The sequence below is a fragment of the Bombus affinis genome, chromosome 6, assembly GCF_024516045.1.
Source record: "Bombus affinis isolate iyBomAffi1 chromosome 6, iyBomAffi1.2, whole genome shotgun sequence".
Taxonomy (NCBI): domain Eukaryota; kingdom Metazoa; phylum Arthropoda; class Insecta; order Hymenoptera; family Apidae; genus Bombus; species Bombus affinis.
The window spans coordinates 2,160,962-2,175,410 of NC_066349.1; the positions used below are offsets into that span (position 1 = coordinate 2,160,962).

Sequence of the window (14,449 nt, forward strand, 5' to 3'; positions counted from 1 at the left end):
ATGTATGATTTGTTCATTTTGTAATTTCTTTTCCGAATTCCAACACTCCGTTCAAGAAAACGCTTTAGGAAGTTGTTCATATTCTTCTAGTTTTCGTTTCATTCTTCTCTGAACGACAATACGGGAATAGGTTCACGGTCGTCTCGAATGGAAAGTGTTTCGTCATGCTTTCACGGAACATTAATCAACGAAGCTATTTCGAACATTGAGGATAGCCAGCGAACGGCCAGCAACACGTGCATCGCTTAGCATTTTCTTACCAATTGATCGGAGAAACTTGCTCGTACAGAGCGAATTTCTTTTCCTATCGACGGTTGGAAGACGAAGGATTCGAAAAACGAAATTCGGGGAAAAGGAATGAAGACGATGAAGATAAAATATCGCAGGGAAATTAATGAAAAATGGAATGTTCCAGAAAATAGCGAATAAAGGTGTGATAAATATTCTAGAGATATGGATAAAGAATACAGCCAGGTATAAAAGTGAAGGATCTTTTCAAGGAAATAAATAAGTAAAGCAAAAATGAACTATTCTAAGAAAATCAATCGATAAGAGATGAAATAAATAGTCGAGGAGAAACAACAAAAGGTGCAATTAATGTTCGACGAAAATTACGTTTTAATCGATAAACAGCTTTATACAATCGGTGCGTGAAAGATCGGAGCGCGATTTCCACACGGTCGCTCGTCACTTCTGGGTTTTCCCCAGCGTGATTCACGATGCCGCGTAGCATCGTGGTGAACACGACCCAAAAGGGAGCACGAAGCCGCCGCTATAAATTAATCTAACTCTTTACAAATATGTACAATGCAACGGAAAGATCGTGACGGTTCGCGTGTATATTCGACGCATACGAAACGAAATGTCGGTCGACGACTCGTCAAATGTTCACTTCCAAGAGAATTCTCTTGTGAATCACACTCCTCGCTGGACATGACGCACTGCTCGATCATCTTTTTCCCCTCCAAAATTCCAGCACGTGACATTTACTTTTGGTTTCATCGCCCTTCCACCAATAAAAGATTCGTTATTCATTGGGAAGACTCGAGATTAAAATCGTATGTTAATTTCTGATAAAAATTGAAAATATTTTGCTGTAATTCGAATACTGACGTGGAAGAGTGACATGTTCGCTGTTTGCATTGGCATAATAAAAACGCTACTGACATCGAAATAGGAATACTAGTAATATCTCATATGTTTTACGATGTTGAGAAAACACGAACGATTCGGCTATTGCAATCGTACTTGGATATCTACAACAGCATTTCTTCAACGTGTTTGAAATAGAAATTAAAAAATAAAATATTTCTGCCGTGTAAAGCTGAAAAGAAGGTGAGTGGAGCGGCTTGATCTCGATGGATTAGACACATCACAATCTTATACGCATTTTCTACTGTAGTACAAATATTCTTGACAGAAATGGACACATCTTTTAATTATACCGTCTGATGAGTGGTGTCGACAAAGTATTCCTCTTGCCCCTATACCCACCTGCTATAGTCTCTTTTCCAGCTCTGGGTAATATACATCTTTTAAATCGGAAATAAAACAGAAGATATGAAAAGAGTAAGTCCACTTTTTGTTTGTTGATTTTCCGACTTAAAATGAAATCACGAGGCAAAAGAAAATGTAAGTATCAAGGTCATCGCATAAGTTCGTGCCGACCTTTGTGTATACATCTCATATTTTGAAGAAAAGCAAGAGAACTTTTATCGATACGGAATAATGAAAAATGGGAAGAAGTTGTACAACGAGAGGGGGATTACATTTTTTCATGAAACTGAAAGGTATGTAAACAATCTTAATATATATAACCGCTCGAAAAACGGCACGAACTTATGGGATGACCTAATAATTACAAAAGTTCAAGAAATGCTGATTCTGTAATTGGATAAATATCCGCATCGGTCGTGCGTTCTACATTGATATGTTAATCGGGGCGAAGACTCGAAATTTCGCATGCGACGCCATTTATACTATTTTCCCCGCTGGAAAAATCTTCATCGTATCGTCGGTAAGGACAGAAGATAAAAGGTACGCGTAAACTTCGTTGCATGGCTTGTCGAATACGATAGGACAGAAACAATCGTAAAGTTTCTCTCCTCTCTATATAATTTTCCTCTTTCCTCTTTTTTAAAAGCTTGATCTTACTTAATTCATGGATGAACTTTAATCCCTGCAGCTAAACAATACATCAAGAAGGGAAAAAAGGAATAAAATACATATTATCATCGTATATACATAAGATCGAATAAAAATCTCAATTTTTCAAATAATAAAACTCTCTTCTTCCATTGCAATAAAATAGTATCGGACGTAACGACATAAGTGATTGTCAAATTTTAATAAAATAAACAACGGAGAGATAATAATAGTTCTTATTATTGTTAATTGTACATAGAAATTTGGTCTTGTTACGTGGACTTGTGTTACGTAAATACTTGCAATGGCATGTTGGAAATTCGAAGATAGATGAGTATAACAAGGATCGATTTTCATTCGTGATTCGAATTAATATACAATTCTCGTCGTTAGTATTCTATGATTAATATAACTAACTGTAATAATGTTAAATAAAATTCGATTGCAGAATTAGTCGATGAGATTTTACCGATCCCCTAGAGATCCTCCAGAAACACCAACTTGATGTGCGTGTTTCTCAAGAATCTCTTCTTGAACGAAATTAAAATAGATAAACGCGTGTCACTTAACCTAATGATCCTGATCGTTGGATCGTGTTTGACGACTGATCTTGATCGATGTCCGTTGATTATAAAAGTTGTCGGAAATGATACATCATCAACGGTGGGAAAAATCTGGGACGAGAATTGTCAGGAGCTTCAAGAAATTTTCTACAAAAAAGTCAAAAGTATCGACACGTATTATTTCCAAAGAAATGATTTGATTTGACGCTTTAGAAATGTTCGACTAAAAATAAAAATTCTATTGTTCCGAAAAATTACTCAAATCCAATAGCTTCAAAAATATTCAGTGCAGATCGAAAACAGTAAGTCACCGCAAACAAATCTCTACCAACATCTCGCGATTCTCAATCTTGTGCAATTACACTCCAAAAAACGTGAATACCTTACGAACGCGTATCAAACCGTTAGCCACGTTCCTCCCAAGAGATCTCTCGTCTCTCATTTCTCCCACCAGTCTTCGGTTGGCTCGAGGACGATCCGGAAGTAATCCGAAATCGAAGAGGAGTCAAGTGGTTTCGTTGGTCACTTTCTCGGAGCCTCAGTAGGCCCTCAATCTGACTTCCATCTCGGGATCCTGTCGGTGGGTGAGATGAGGCTCGATGGATCCGCTGGTTCCAGAACCACTTCCGGCCACGTGGTGGCTGTGATGACCGTGGTGATGATGATGGTGATGGTGATGATGATTCAAGTGAGGTGGTTGAGTAGCTCCACTTCTGTACGCCCTTTGTTTCTCGTCGAAATCACGTACTCGTTGGTTATAACGTTCTAATTGGTCTCGAAGAAGAGCGTCTTCTTCAGCGGCACGTTTCTCATCGTATTCCAGACATCCAACACCGTCCAACCTCTCCAGATCTATCCATCCACGCCACATCACGCACACGCCGTTCATTATTAAGCGAGACCTGAGATGTACCTGTAGGCAAAATGACATTTTCTCGTGTTATATACACAAAGATTAATCCAAAACGATTAACCATCGACTTGAAGGACTACGAGAGCATCTTAAGAATATCAGACGACAAGGGAATACAGAATTTTCCAGAAATTCTAACTGTGTGTGATAAGAAGAACAAAAATTATATGGAATTTTTAATAAATTTAGAAACTGAAGGATGACAAATTTCAATTAAAAAAGTAGAATTTCTTTGCAATTTTAATGGCGCTAAACAAGAAGAGACGCTAAAGAAATATACATATAATTTTCAAGAAATTTCGAACACTTAAACAATACAAATTACATGCCAAACTGTTACATATGTTTCTCCTATCTTTATTTTTAAGAATTTATGGCATGGTATAGTACCACATTTCTCAGCGATGATTCATGCTATTTCCCGGAAATCAGGCGTTCTTCCCGCAAGACTTTCGATTGTATTCGACCAGACGTCTACGTCTTAAACCCCAAGAGAATGGTCGTAATTAAAATACCAAGATTGTCGGTGTAATCTCTGGTGGTGCAAGAAACTCGTATCTACAACACGCTTGAAACTGTTCCGTTCGACCGTTAAGACGTAATCTTTGCTCCTTTTCCGTCCCTCGAGAAGCTTATACCTTCGATGCACCGTGGAAGGGGTCCATTAAGTCCAGCGATCCGCCTTCGACTTTCAATCATGTTTTTCTCCCTCTCCCGCTCTGTGCCGTGAACGTTTCTTATTTCCAGAGAACGATTACGCAGATTGGAAGGTACAAGCTCCGAGGAGAGATGAAATTGCGAGGTCGACGATGACTAGCGGAGCCGTGACGAGGACAACGAGAAAATCGGTCTTTTCGATTCATCTAAAGTATTGGGTTGCTTGAAAATTTCACAACGATCCTAACAGTTAATATTAACCTAGACGTGGATCTCCCAAAACCCGATATAATATAATATGATATATGTATCATTGTAACACGATACGGAAAAATTCGATCTCTGTAGCTATAAAGCAAATCTATTTTCTAAAGTGAAACTTATTTCCTTAACATTATTCTACGAATTACCATTATTTTTCTTTATACTAGCTAGCAATAGAAAAATTTAGTTCCTATGTTCGATCTAAACTTCAAATAAAAGGAAAATATACCTAAGGTTATTTTAAGAAGCGTTACGAAGATATTCGAATATGTTCGGATTAAAAAGATTAATTATTTAGAAATTACAGAAATAAAGTTCGAAACGTGAAAATATGGCAGAGATAGCGACTGCTCTTCGGTTTTACGGTTTAGACACGACGTTGACCTACGAGCGATTTGCGCGAAGTAACAGGGACGGAAAGGAAGAGAAGGGTCGAACCGTCGGCCCTCGAAAAAGTCGAAACGGTCAATTATCTCTGCCTTGCTCAAGAGGGTTATTTTATTTCCTGGCAAATGGTTCTGTTTCCGGTCGTGTTGTAAAATTTAGGAACTGTTACGGAATCCAACTTCTAACCGTGAAAAACCGGACGAAGCTTCTTCTGTTCTCTCGAACACACTGCTCGAAATAATTACACTCGCATTTTCCATGTAATTTTGATTTTCATACTCTTCTCATAATTGGTACAGTCCAGAAATGTTATCAATTTTGTCGAAGTGCAAGAATGACAATTAGAGGTTGTACATCGTTTAACGATAAATGGAAGAAATGGAAAAGGTTTTTGACAAATGGGGCGGAAAAGTTGGCAAGACGAAGAGACAGGAAGGCGTCGAACGAGAAATCATCGTTATTCGTTTCGCCTCCAGTTTCTTCTTTCATTGAAACATACAGCTGGTTGTCGACGCGACGTAACAATGTAACCGCGCGGCATGATGCTCTTTATACAATCATAATCGAACCACGGGAGCCATCAGCGGGCGGTGTGAACCTCGATAGACCCGATAATCGAATCGTTTGCCGCCTTTTCTGAAAGACGACTGAATTACTCTGTAATTTGCGCGAGATAGCAAAAAAATAGCCTTAGTCACAGGGAAACTTCCAGATTGCCTTTGGCAGGAGGAAAGTCGAAACATCAGGAAATTATGGAAATTCTGATTACGTATAACAAAGTTAGTAGATAGATAAAACGAGGAATCTGAATAATGGAAGTTGCGAAAGAGGAAAAATAAAATTAAAATTATTAAAGATACGAAACACGAAGAATAAAGGATACGAAAGGAAGGTTCTAAAAAGAAGAAACGAAGGATGAACCTTGGCACAACTAAACTAAAATCTAAACCAGAGGAAATACGTCGAGGAAAGAACTTCGGGAAACTTGTTCGTCGAAGCTTCCAAAACGGACAGATCGTGTGACGTCAAATATCATGCACAATCGTAAGTATTACTCTATACAGAGGTGGTACGACTCTGCGTACAAATCGTTGTCTGACACGTAACGGGTAAGTACAAGATTCGAAGGACATATGCGATTCACGTATCTCTCCCGTTTCATTATAAATTTCTATTTAGCCAACTCTGCCACCAACATGTGCGTTCATATCACGACATCGCGTTTTTTATTCAGTCTGTAAACTATAAACCATACTCAACAGTCGTCGAATGCGATTATTCAATCGAATAAAAGTCGAGAAAAGAATCAAGACAAGTGAGTAAAAATAGACTCTACCTAACTAAATTGTATTATTTCATATAAAATGTTATTCTCAATTAATTAATATTATTAATATAATACAAGTCCCAATAAATATACTTATCGAGTTATAGCCCCAATAAACGCAAGATTATTCTATACGATTATTGTACAGCGAAAGTCACGAATTTTGCCCATAAAAGGGATGAAACGAAATAAAAAAACACGTGTAAAGGGAAGGGAAAGAAAGAAGAAGTCAAACCGACAAAACAATTTAAAGAACAACCGTCTTTAATCGTCGCTATAAGTAAGTTTCTCACGCGAACCGGAATCGTAGAAAGAAAAAACATGAAAAAATCCATTGCACACCTTTCTCTTTCTGTCCGCCAGGGGCGTGACCCATTATCGCCAGGATAATAGGCTGCGATATTTAAACTGTAACGCGTGTCTCGTTCACGACTTTCGGCGAGCAACCCTTTCGTTGACTTATTTACATATTATACGATGGATGACAAGAGAGAAGGACAGATAGAGAAAGAAAAAAGGAAGAACGAGGTTGAAATGAAAAAAGCAAGATGTAAAATCGACCCGACGCGAAACGAAAGGGGTGAAAAATCGGGAAAGGGTGGATGGCTGGCATAGCTAAATATCCCGAGACAAACGACCGGCTATTTCGATGGTTCTTTTGTTTTTCGGTAGGCGTAGCCGTTTTGCCTTTTTGCGCGCGGTCCACGTCCGGCAGTACAATGGGCAGAACGAGAGACATTCGTCAACGCAATCCTGCCGGAAAGGAGAACACCGTGATGGGGCATACGGTCAGTGTGTCGGGGCCTTCTGTCTTTCCTCGAAATGTATCGTTACTACGGTCGTCTTTCTTTCCTGGTTCTTTGTTTTGTTTTCACTTAACTTACTTTTATGAGGAAAGAAAAATCGAAGATTTGTGCAAAAGGGAGCCATAAAATAACCTTAGGAACTAAGTAAATTGCGTTGGCAGGTTTCTAGTACAGAAACTAGAAGGAAGGAAATTTGAAGATCATTTGGAATTATAGGCGAAGCTTTTGTGGTTTGAGTTTGTCGAAGTAAAGCGTGTCGTTTGATCGAGTTTTGGCTCACGCTGTCTCGCGAAATTTTACGATTGGAGAAAAAAATAGAAGACACCGTTCGAGGAACTGTAATAGTTCTCTGAATTTATATTTACACCAGTGAAGGGACCACCGAGTATCCTGGCAGAGATGTAAATCATCTTAACCTAGGACAATGTGTTTCGACTTTGGCTGAGAAATATAACGTAAATTCTAATCCTAATTCCAATTATCTAACTGCCAACTCAGCTACCTATTCAGTCACCTATTTCTAACATTATTAAATTCGACAACAGGAATTATCTAACGCTTTTCATGCAAGATTATTTACTTTCTGCTTTTAGAATATTAGGGCCTCATATTAAGTTATTCCTCGTTTATTTTTATTTCAACTATTTCTGATAGATGGTATTTCCTTGTTACTCGTAATTTATATGAATTTTTTGGATTTTGCATTAATAAAATTACGTTTTCAAATTATCTTTAACGAAATATTACATTTAAATAATAATAGAGCCAAGCGTTGATCCGTTCCAATAAGCAAATCGCGAATAAACGAGATTCTACTGTATATGAAACACAAAATTCCAAAGATAAAGATTAACGACTAAAATCAGATTGATCGTGCAAGGAAGAGCACGTAAAACGAGTGTGAACTGTCGAGGAAAGTTCGATAAGATCGACGTGAAACGACGAGTTCCTAGCGAACCCTTTTATTCATTTTGCTGGTCTTTATCGAGCTTTATCTAGCTCGCGAATCTCTCGCTTAATTATTTCCTCTCTACGGGGAACGAGAAGGAGACAATGGTGGACACGTGCAGCCGTGCGTCGCTCTTTATTACGCCTCTTTCTCTCCTCCGCTCATTGTCGATTAAAACAAAACGCTGGCCGCGGGCAGCCGTGTAAACAACCAGGCAATTCCTCGTGTCTCTCTCTCCTTTCTTTTTATTTCCAGTAGGAAAATAATGAATCGTTAGCGCGACTCTATGGTTCGTTGCCTGATAGCCGAGCGTAAACAGAATCTAGAGACGATGATGGCTCTGTGGGATGTGGATGCTGGTGTGATTCACTCGTGATACGAAAAGTATAGGATCGCGAGATTGTTCGCGATGGTTAAAACATGGTTGTAAGATGATAAGGACTTGAAACGGGATATTTAAGATTTAGTGAAATTCTGGCGGACCTTTAATAGTGACTAAGTGTCGGCACTTTTTGGTATCAATAAGGAACCAAAGTCCCCTAATTTTGGGACCAAAGCAGCCGGCATTTTTCGTTTGAGTAATTTAAGTTCGTAAACTTTACGTAAAGGGTTGAACTGCGCGTGATACAAACATACACCAAACACTAACATTTGATCACAACACGTTGACAATGTTGGTGTTATCAGATGTAAAGGTGTTAATATCGTAGTTCCTTAAAATAATGATGCATTGTTATTGAATTACTCTCGCGTCAACAATCGTATAAATGTCGAATCATTGTTGACCGAGTATCAATATGTAGAATTTATGTGAAATCAATAGCAACCCGATATTAAATTATTTCGAAATTTCTAGGAAGTCAGCCACAAGTCAACGCATATTCGGTATTGCAAAAAGGCGTAAATGTTAAGGTCCGACAGGAGTGAAACATTGTTACTTTCGATTTCTCCAAAGCCGAAAGTGGCGAAGAATTCTATCGAAGAACTCTGAGTTCACCCTTCGGAAGATCCCAAGAAAGACGGAGGAAGATTTATGATCCATTATATACCGGGTGACTTGTAAAGCGTTCAGGCATCTGGTACGGATTCTCGGGTTGTTTGACGGACTTGAAAAAGCGTTAATTGCCTCCAGTAGCTGTTAATAGGATCGCTGAATCTCTTGATTTCCAAAACTCACGCTGTATCGTCAATCTTAAAGCGCCTTTTTAAATGCTCTCTAAACTTCAACTTGTGATGTATCTTTTAATAACATTAATTCGTTTTATTCAACAAGATATTAGGTGATCAAGTAAAATTGTAAAAGGGAGAAGAAAGAAACGAAACGAAAACTGACAGAGGAAGGAGAGATTTGTAATATTTGCACGCGTGCTTTTTAGAAAATGGCGAATTCGCGACGCACCTATCGATCGCGATGGCGACGCCTCGACGCCCCTCTTTCGGCGCCGGCGTACAAGGATACGAGTCCTTTTCAGTAGCTTGAAAAAGCCACGCGACGCTCATCAGAATACAAATGCGAAGATTATATAAATCCTATTATATAAAAAAGTTTAAAAATTGACCTTTCTTTAGTTGACCCCTCGAACACCAAATGTTCGTTAGACGAGTAGATCGAAAAACGACTCCTCTTCTATGGAGTTTTAGAATTTTCCTTGGATCATATTTATTAGTTTAATCTTTAGAGCAGCCATAAATTTACTCGCCGCGCTGTCAGGTTGTAAATCTGGTTCACTGTCCGCGGAGATGCCGAGTCGAGAATTTCGGGTCCGGATGTCTGCCGTTCTGCTGAGAATGGTGACAAGGTGACACTATTGTTCGGAAAATGAAGACGGATACTAAATTTCTCGTGGCGACGCTACATCCCGGGACATATGACGCCAAAGACACGAAAAGCTAGACGTTCTGTCCGAGCTCGTTTAATGACCTTCCTCGCATTTGTCAGGTCGGAACGGACCAATTAAGGTGACAATCGCTTTAACAAGTGTAAAGATACGCTGCCATAAACGTAGGTAGGTATCTGCTAATCGTTACAAATCACTGGAATTGCTCAATTATAGTTCACGATCTCTATATCGATTTATGTACGATATTAGCGATATATAATTTGTCGCAAACAAGATTGAACTTACGAATGTTTAAAATTCTATATTTTAAGTACCACGTTAGTTTAAGAATTTAAAACCACAAAGAATTGGAAATTAAAAGTCTCAATCCTTCGTAAGCCAATAGAGTAGCTAATTGAGCTTAAAAGAGTCTGGAACACTTATCGATGTCCGTCTACCGCGCTGTTACGATCATTCGTTACGTCAAATGTACGAAATACTTGTCGATAAAAATGAAAATTCAGGGGAAAAGAATTGAAAAGAAAGAAAAAGCTGAAGTTCCGCGTAGATCGGTTAAAAATGCAGAGATTTATAAGCGACTTGCGGCAAAAGATTGAAGAGATATTCACTGACCTTGCCCCGTTCTTTCTCAAAATCGCAGTCGTTAATGTCACCACCGTAATTTCCAGATGCATTACCAAAAACAAGCTGGAGGTTTGTTCCAGTCGCGGCGAATGCAATCTCCGTGTAACCTTCCCGACAACCATTTTGAAAGCGTACCTGACGTTCTTCGACTGGTCTATCTCGATATCCAGTGTATCTGACCTGGACAAGCAAAAATTCGGAAAATTTGTTTGATTATCGTTTCATTCGGAATTTCTACGATTACGCCAAAGATTAAAATAATTTCATTGCGCTATATAATTCGAAATTTACTCCGATTTGTAAGTAGTGGGTATGATTCAGTGGTGATTCTGAGAGATTTAAGTAGCCGTCGGAAGCGGATGAAATCAGCGACGGGAATTAATTCGCTAGAAAACGAGAAACGCGTAAAATTCAAGGAAACGATGTTCTTTTTGAATGAGTCATTTGAATAAATCCAGTCGATTATTAATTAACGACACAGTTTCAAGGATAATTTCAATTTGGAAAATTTAACTATTTAAATTATCTAGGTGATTCACGTATAAATATAAATTTGATGAATTGTATGAATCACTGGAGAACCGGATTCGAATATCGAGTAAGCTAATGGAACTACGTAGCAGGCAAAAGTAAACGAAATATCAAGAAAAACTTTAACAATCGAGCATCACAACAATCGACCGATCATGACAATATTAAGCTTTGAATTGTGATTTATAATACTCATAATATTAGTAGTAGTATTTATAGCATTAATGGTCTCAAGTTAGAAGACTTTTTCATTTGCTTCCAGATAAGTAAACATTCTAATTATCCAAGTTCATTGGCGTTGTTGCTTCGTACCTTCGACCAGTTATTCACGAATTCAGTTTTTTATCCAAAACAATTTGTAATTTCGGTTTTGCCTTGCTTGTTAATCGCTTGTTAATGATATTATTTAAATTAATAAATAAACAAATAATCCTCAGCTTACCTCGCTTTCGCGACTCAATCTCCTGAACAGTTCCTCCGTCTCGAATTTGGCTTTTTGATTCGGCACAACCTTGGGCATCTTGAAGAGAAACCTAGGTCGTTGTTGTTCAAACAAACCCATACCATCGAAGGGAAGCACGCTGACACCCAGCCCTCCAGCTCCACCTGTGTGTTCACTCATAGTGTGCATCATTTTTCAGTTATTTCAAACCGGTCAGTCAGATCAATTTACAAAGATCGATCGATCCGATCGAGCAATTTTATTTACACTTTGATGAAAACAACGTTAATTTAGTTGTTGATCGGTTTATTGTATCTGTTCGTGATGTATATGCTTTTAATGTTATTTCACAATACACCAGATGGTTGGGAGAGAAATTCACACAGAGCACCAAAATCCGCGCGTTCGACTGCGCCGTGTAACGTCTCAGTGGAGACTAAGGACAATCCGGTAGCAAAAGCTTCGGGTTTCCTCGTCCTGAAACAAGCCACGCCTCCGACCTGCCTCCGTTTCTCCCACCACGTTCCCCTTCGAATCGCTAAAGGGTGAGCTTACGAGGAAGGAGAAAACCCACCCTAACGCGTCTATCGCGGGATTCATCCTGCACGGAGGGTAGAAAGGTTACGGGGTGACTCTGAAATTGCGTTACGGGATTTTGTAGTCGTTCGTACGTTACGCTGCCTGATACAACAATCTTATAGAATAATTTACCATTTATCTAATTACGTGTTAATTATTTAGTATAAATTCCAAGTTTCTAGGATCGAGCTCCATTGGACGAAACAGCCATTTTTTAAATGTATTTTGTTGGATGGAAGATTGAAATTACGAAATACATAGTTTAAATATTCCCCTTTATTATCGAAACGAGGCGTTAAATTATACGTAACAATTGTAGAGTGTAACGGGTTTTTACTTCAGAGATACAACAGAATTTTAACGATATGCTACGTATAGTCCCGATCATAACCGCATATCGTCATTTGCCGAGACCTATGCACCATTCAAAGATGGAAATAGATTAAGAAAATTCAATTACATATTTATTTCACATTTTACGTTACTCGATATTTTATCTCTGTTAATAAATTTTATTACTATATTAGCCGTGGTCACCTTCTAAATTATTCTCCTCGTTTTTATCCTATTACAGCCGTAATCCAATAATTCAGCATATTTAATCATTTATCACTGTCAGAGTTACGATCCAACTAAGATCCTATCCAATTCAGGAGATATGGAAACTCTAAACTCATTCCACATGTGCATCCTCCACTTTCCAAAAGTCTCATCCGCCGCGTGTGTATGAGAAAACAATTACAAAGAAAGAAAGAGAAAAAAGGAAACTACATAAATTTTCCACGTCAGCTGGTAGCATGCTGAAAGCGATTGCTACTGGTTGGCGAATTAAAGGCAAGGATGAGAAAGGATGGGCCAGGCAAAGATCGTAGTACGAGGATAATATAATATACTGTAGCAGGATCAGTTCGTACAGGGATTGGCTCACTATCCCCCGTAGATATGTGAAATACGTGTCAGGGGTCCCTATTTGGTAGACAGGACTTCGTTGGAACACCGTGTATCCCCTCGAGGGAAGAGATCTTCATCGTTCGTCGAGTGGCAAGAGCTCATCCGTTTGAGAGGATCATTGTCGAGGATCCGCGATTAAGATCAACGACCCTTTGCACGATCCGCGTTGCACAGCCCACAGATACCCATGTATCCGGTCTTTTTTCCTTCTCTTCTTTTTCTTCTCTCTTTCCTCCCTTGCTTCGTGCCGACGCTAGAGACTTCTGTAATATGGTCTTTAACCGAGAAAACGTCTTTTGAGCAAAATAAACCGACGCTTGCCGTACTTCTACCAGGTATTTGTACGTGTGAGAAAGATTGTCCAAATAGTTAGATATTACTGGAATATTTCAGATATTTCCGTCCTTTAAAAGACTTTCTTCTTTTGTTCAAAAACGTATCGTTTTGAGGTTTGAAATAAAAAAAGGAAAAGAGATTTAAAATTCGTGACAGGTAACAGCTGGAGCATTGATGTAACGATATTTTTACGTTCAGTTTATCTTGAATGATTTATAGTTTTAACTTTATTGCCTGCTGTTATGACATCCCCTGTTGGACGCAATTTGTTAGAGTTTATTGAGCTAATATTTTCGGTCGTGCAGTTGCCTAATAAAAACGAACTATCTGCCTTTTAAAGCTGCTGCCTATAAAATTGTTATTTTATCCTCCTACCTGCTTCTCTCACTAGCTTTGTATTCTATCTAGGAAAACATAACTTTTTAGCTATTCAATTTTCGATAATTATACAGTTGCTTCAACCGGAGTAATCCCTGTACTTGTCCATCGCTTCTCCAGCCAACTTCTCCGTCAAAATCGATTCAGTCCCTCTTCAAATAAAAATTGAAATAAAATTTGTTATTTTTAAAGAATAGTTCAATTTCTAAGGCAATCTCTCGATAAATTATTAAGCTCAACCTGTGATTCCAACTGATTCGCTGTATAATAACACGTATAGTGATTGATGCGACTGTAAACACACGACTTAAAGAAAAAATGATACAAATTTTCCAATTAAAATCGATTCGATGTTGCTTTCGTCGATCCGTTAATTTCATGTTTTACTATTAAAAAACAACTGTCTCGAAAGTTGATCCGAAAATCTAAAACTAGTCAGCATCGTGCAGTAACCGAAATTTTATTTGTCGAAGGAATCCATTGAATTTGCTGAAATTGAATTTGGTTGCGTCGCCTTTCGTCCTCTGACGTCGCGGGGAGTCCTATTCCGTCGCCATGAATGCCAAGCACGGCTAAATTAATTTCACGCTCGCGTTTACGGAGTCGCGACGACACGGAAAAAAAGCACGCGTCCACCACATCTCCGCCTCCGGTGTAACGCGATTGGTCCAGCGAATCTACCAATCGCAGCTTCCACCAGAATCTGAGAATTGTACTCGTAGTGGTGATCACGTGTACGCATACTCACACGTGGTC

At 38.7% G+C, this 14,449-nt stretch overlaps 1 protein-coding gene across 1 annotated transcript; it reads right to left on the reverse strand.

The window, feature by feature from the left end:
• Positions 1 to 594: 594 nt before the first annotated feature.
• LOC126917152 (protein big brother-like) lies at positions 595 to 11,893 on the reverse strand. Its single transcript, XM_050723727.1, has 3 exons — positions 11,450 to 11,893; positions 10,465 to 10,656; positions 595 to 3,621 (listed from the first exon to the last, which is right to left on the reverse strand). Exons 1-3 carry the CDS (start codon positions 11,639 to 11,641, stop codon positions 3,247 to 3,249), a joined length of 759 nt encoding a protein of 252 aa, XP_050579684.1. The 5' UTR covers positions 11,642 to 11,893; the 3' UTR covers positions 595 to 3,246.
• Between the last annotated feature and the right edge of the window lie 2,556 nt (positions 11,894 to 14,449).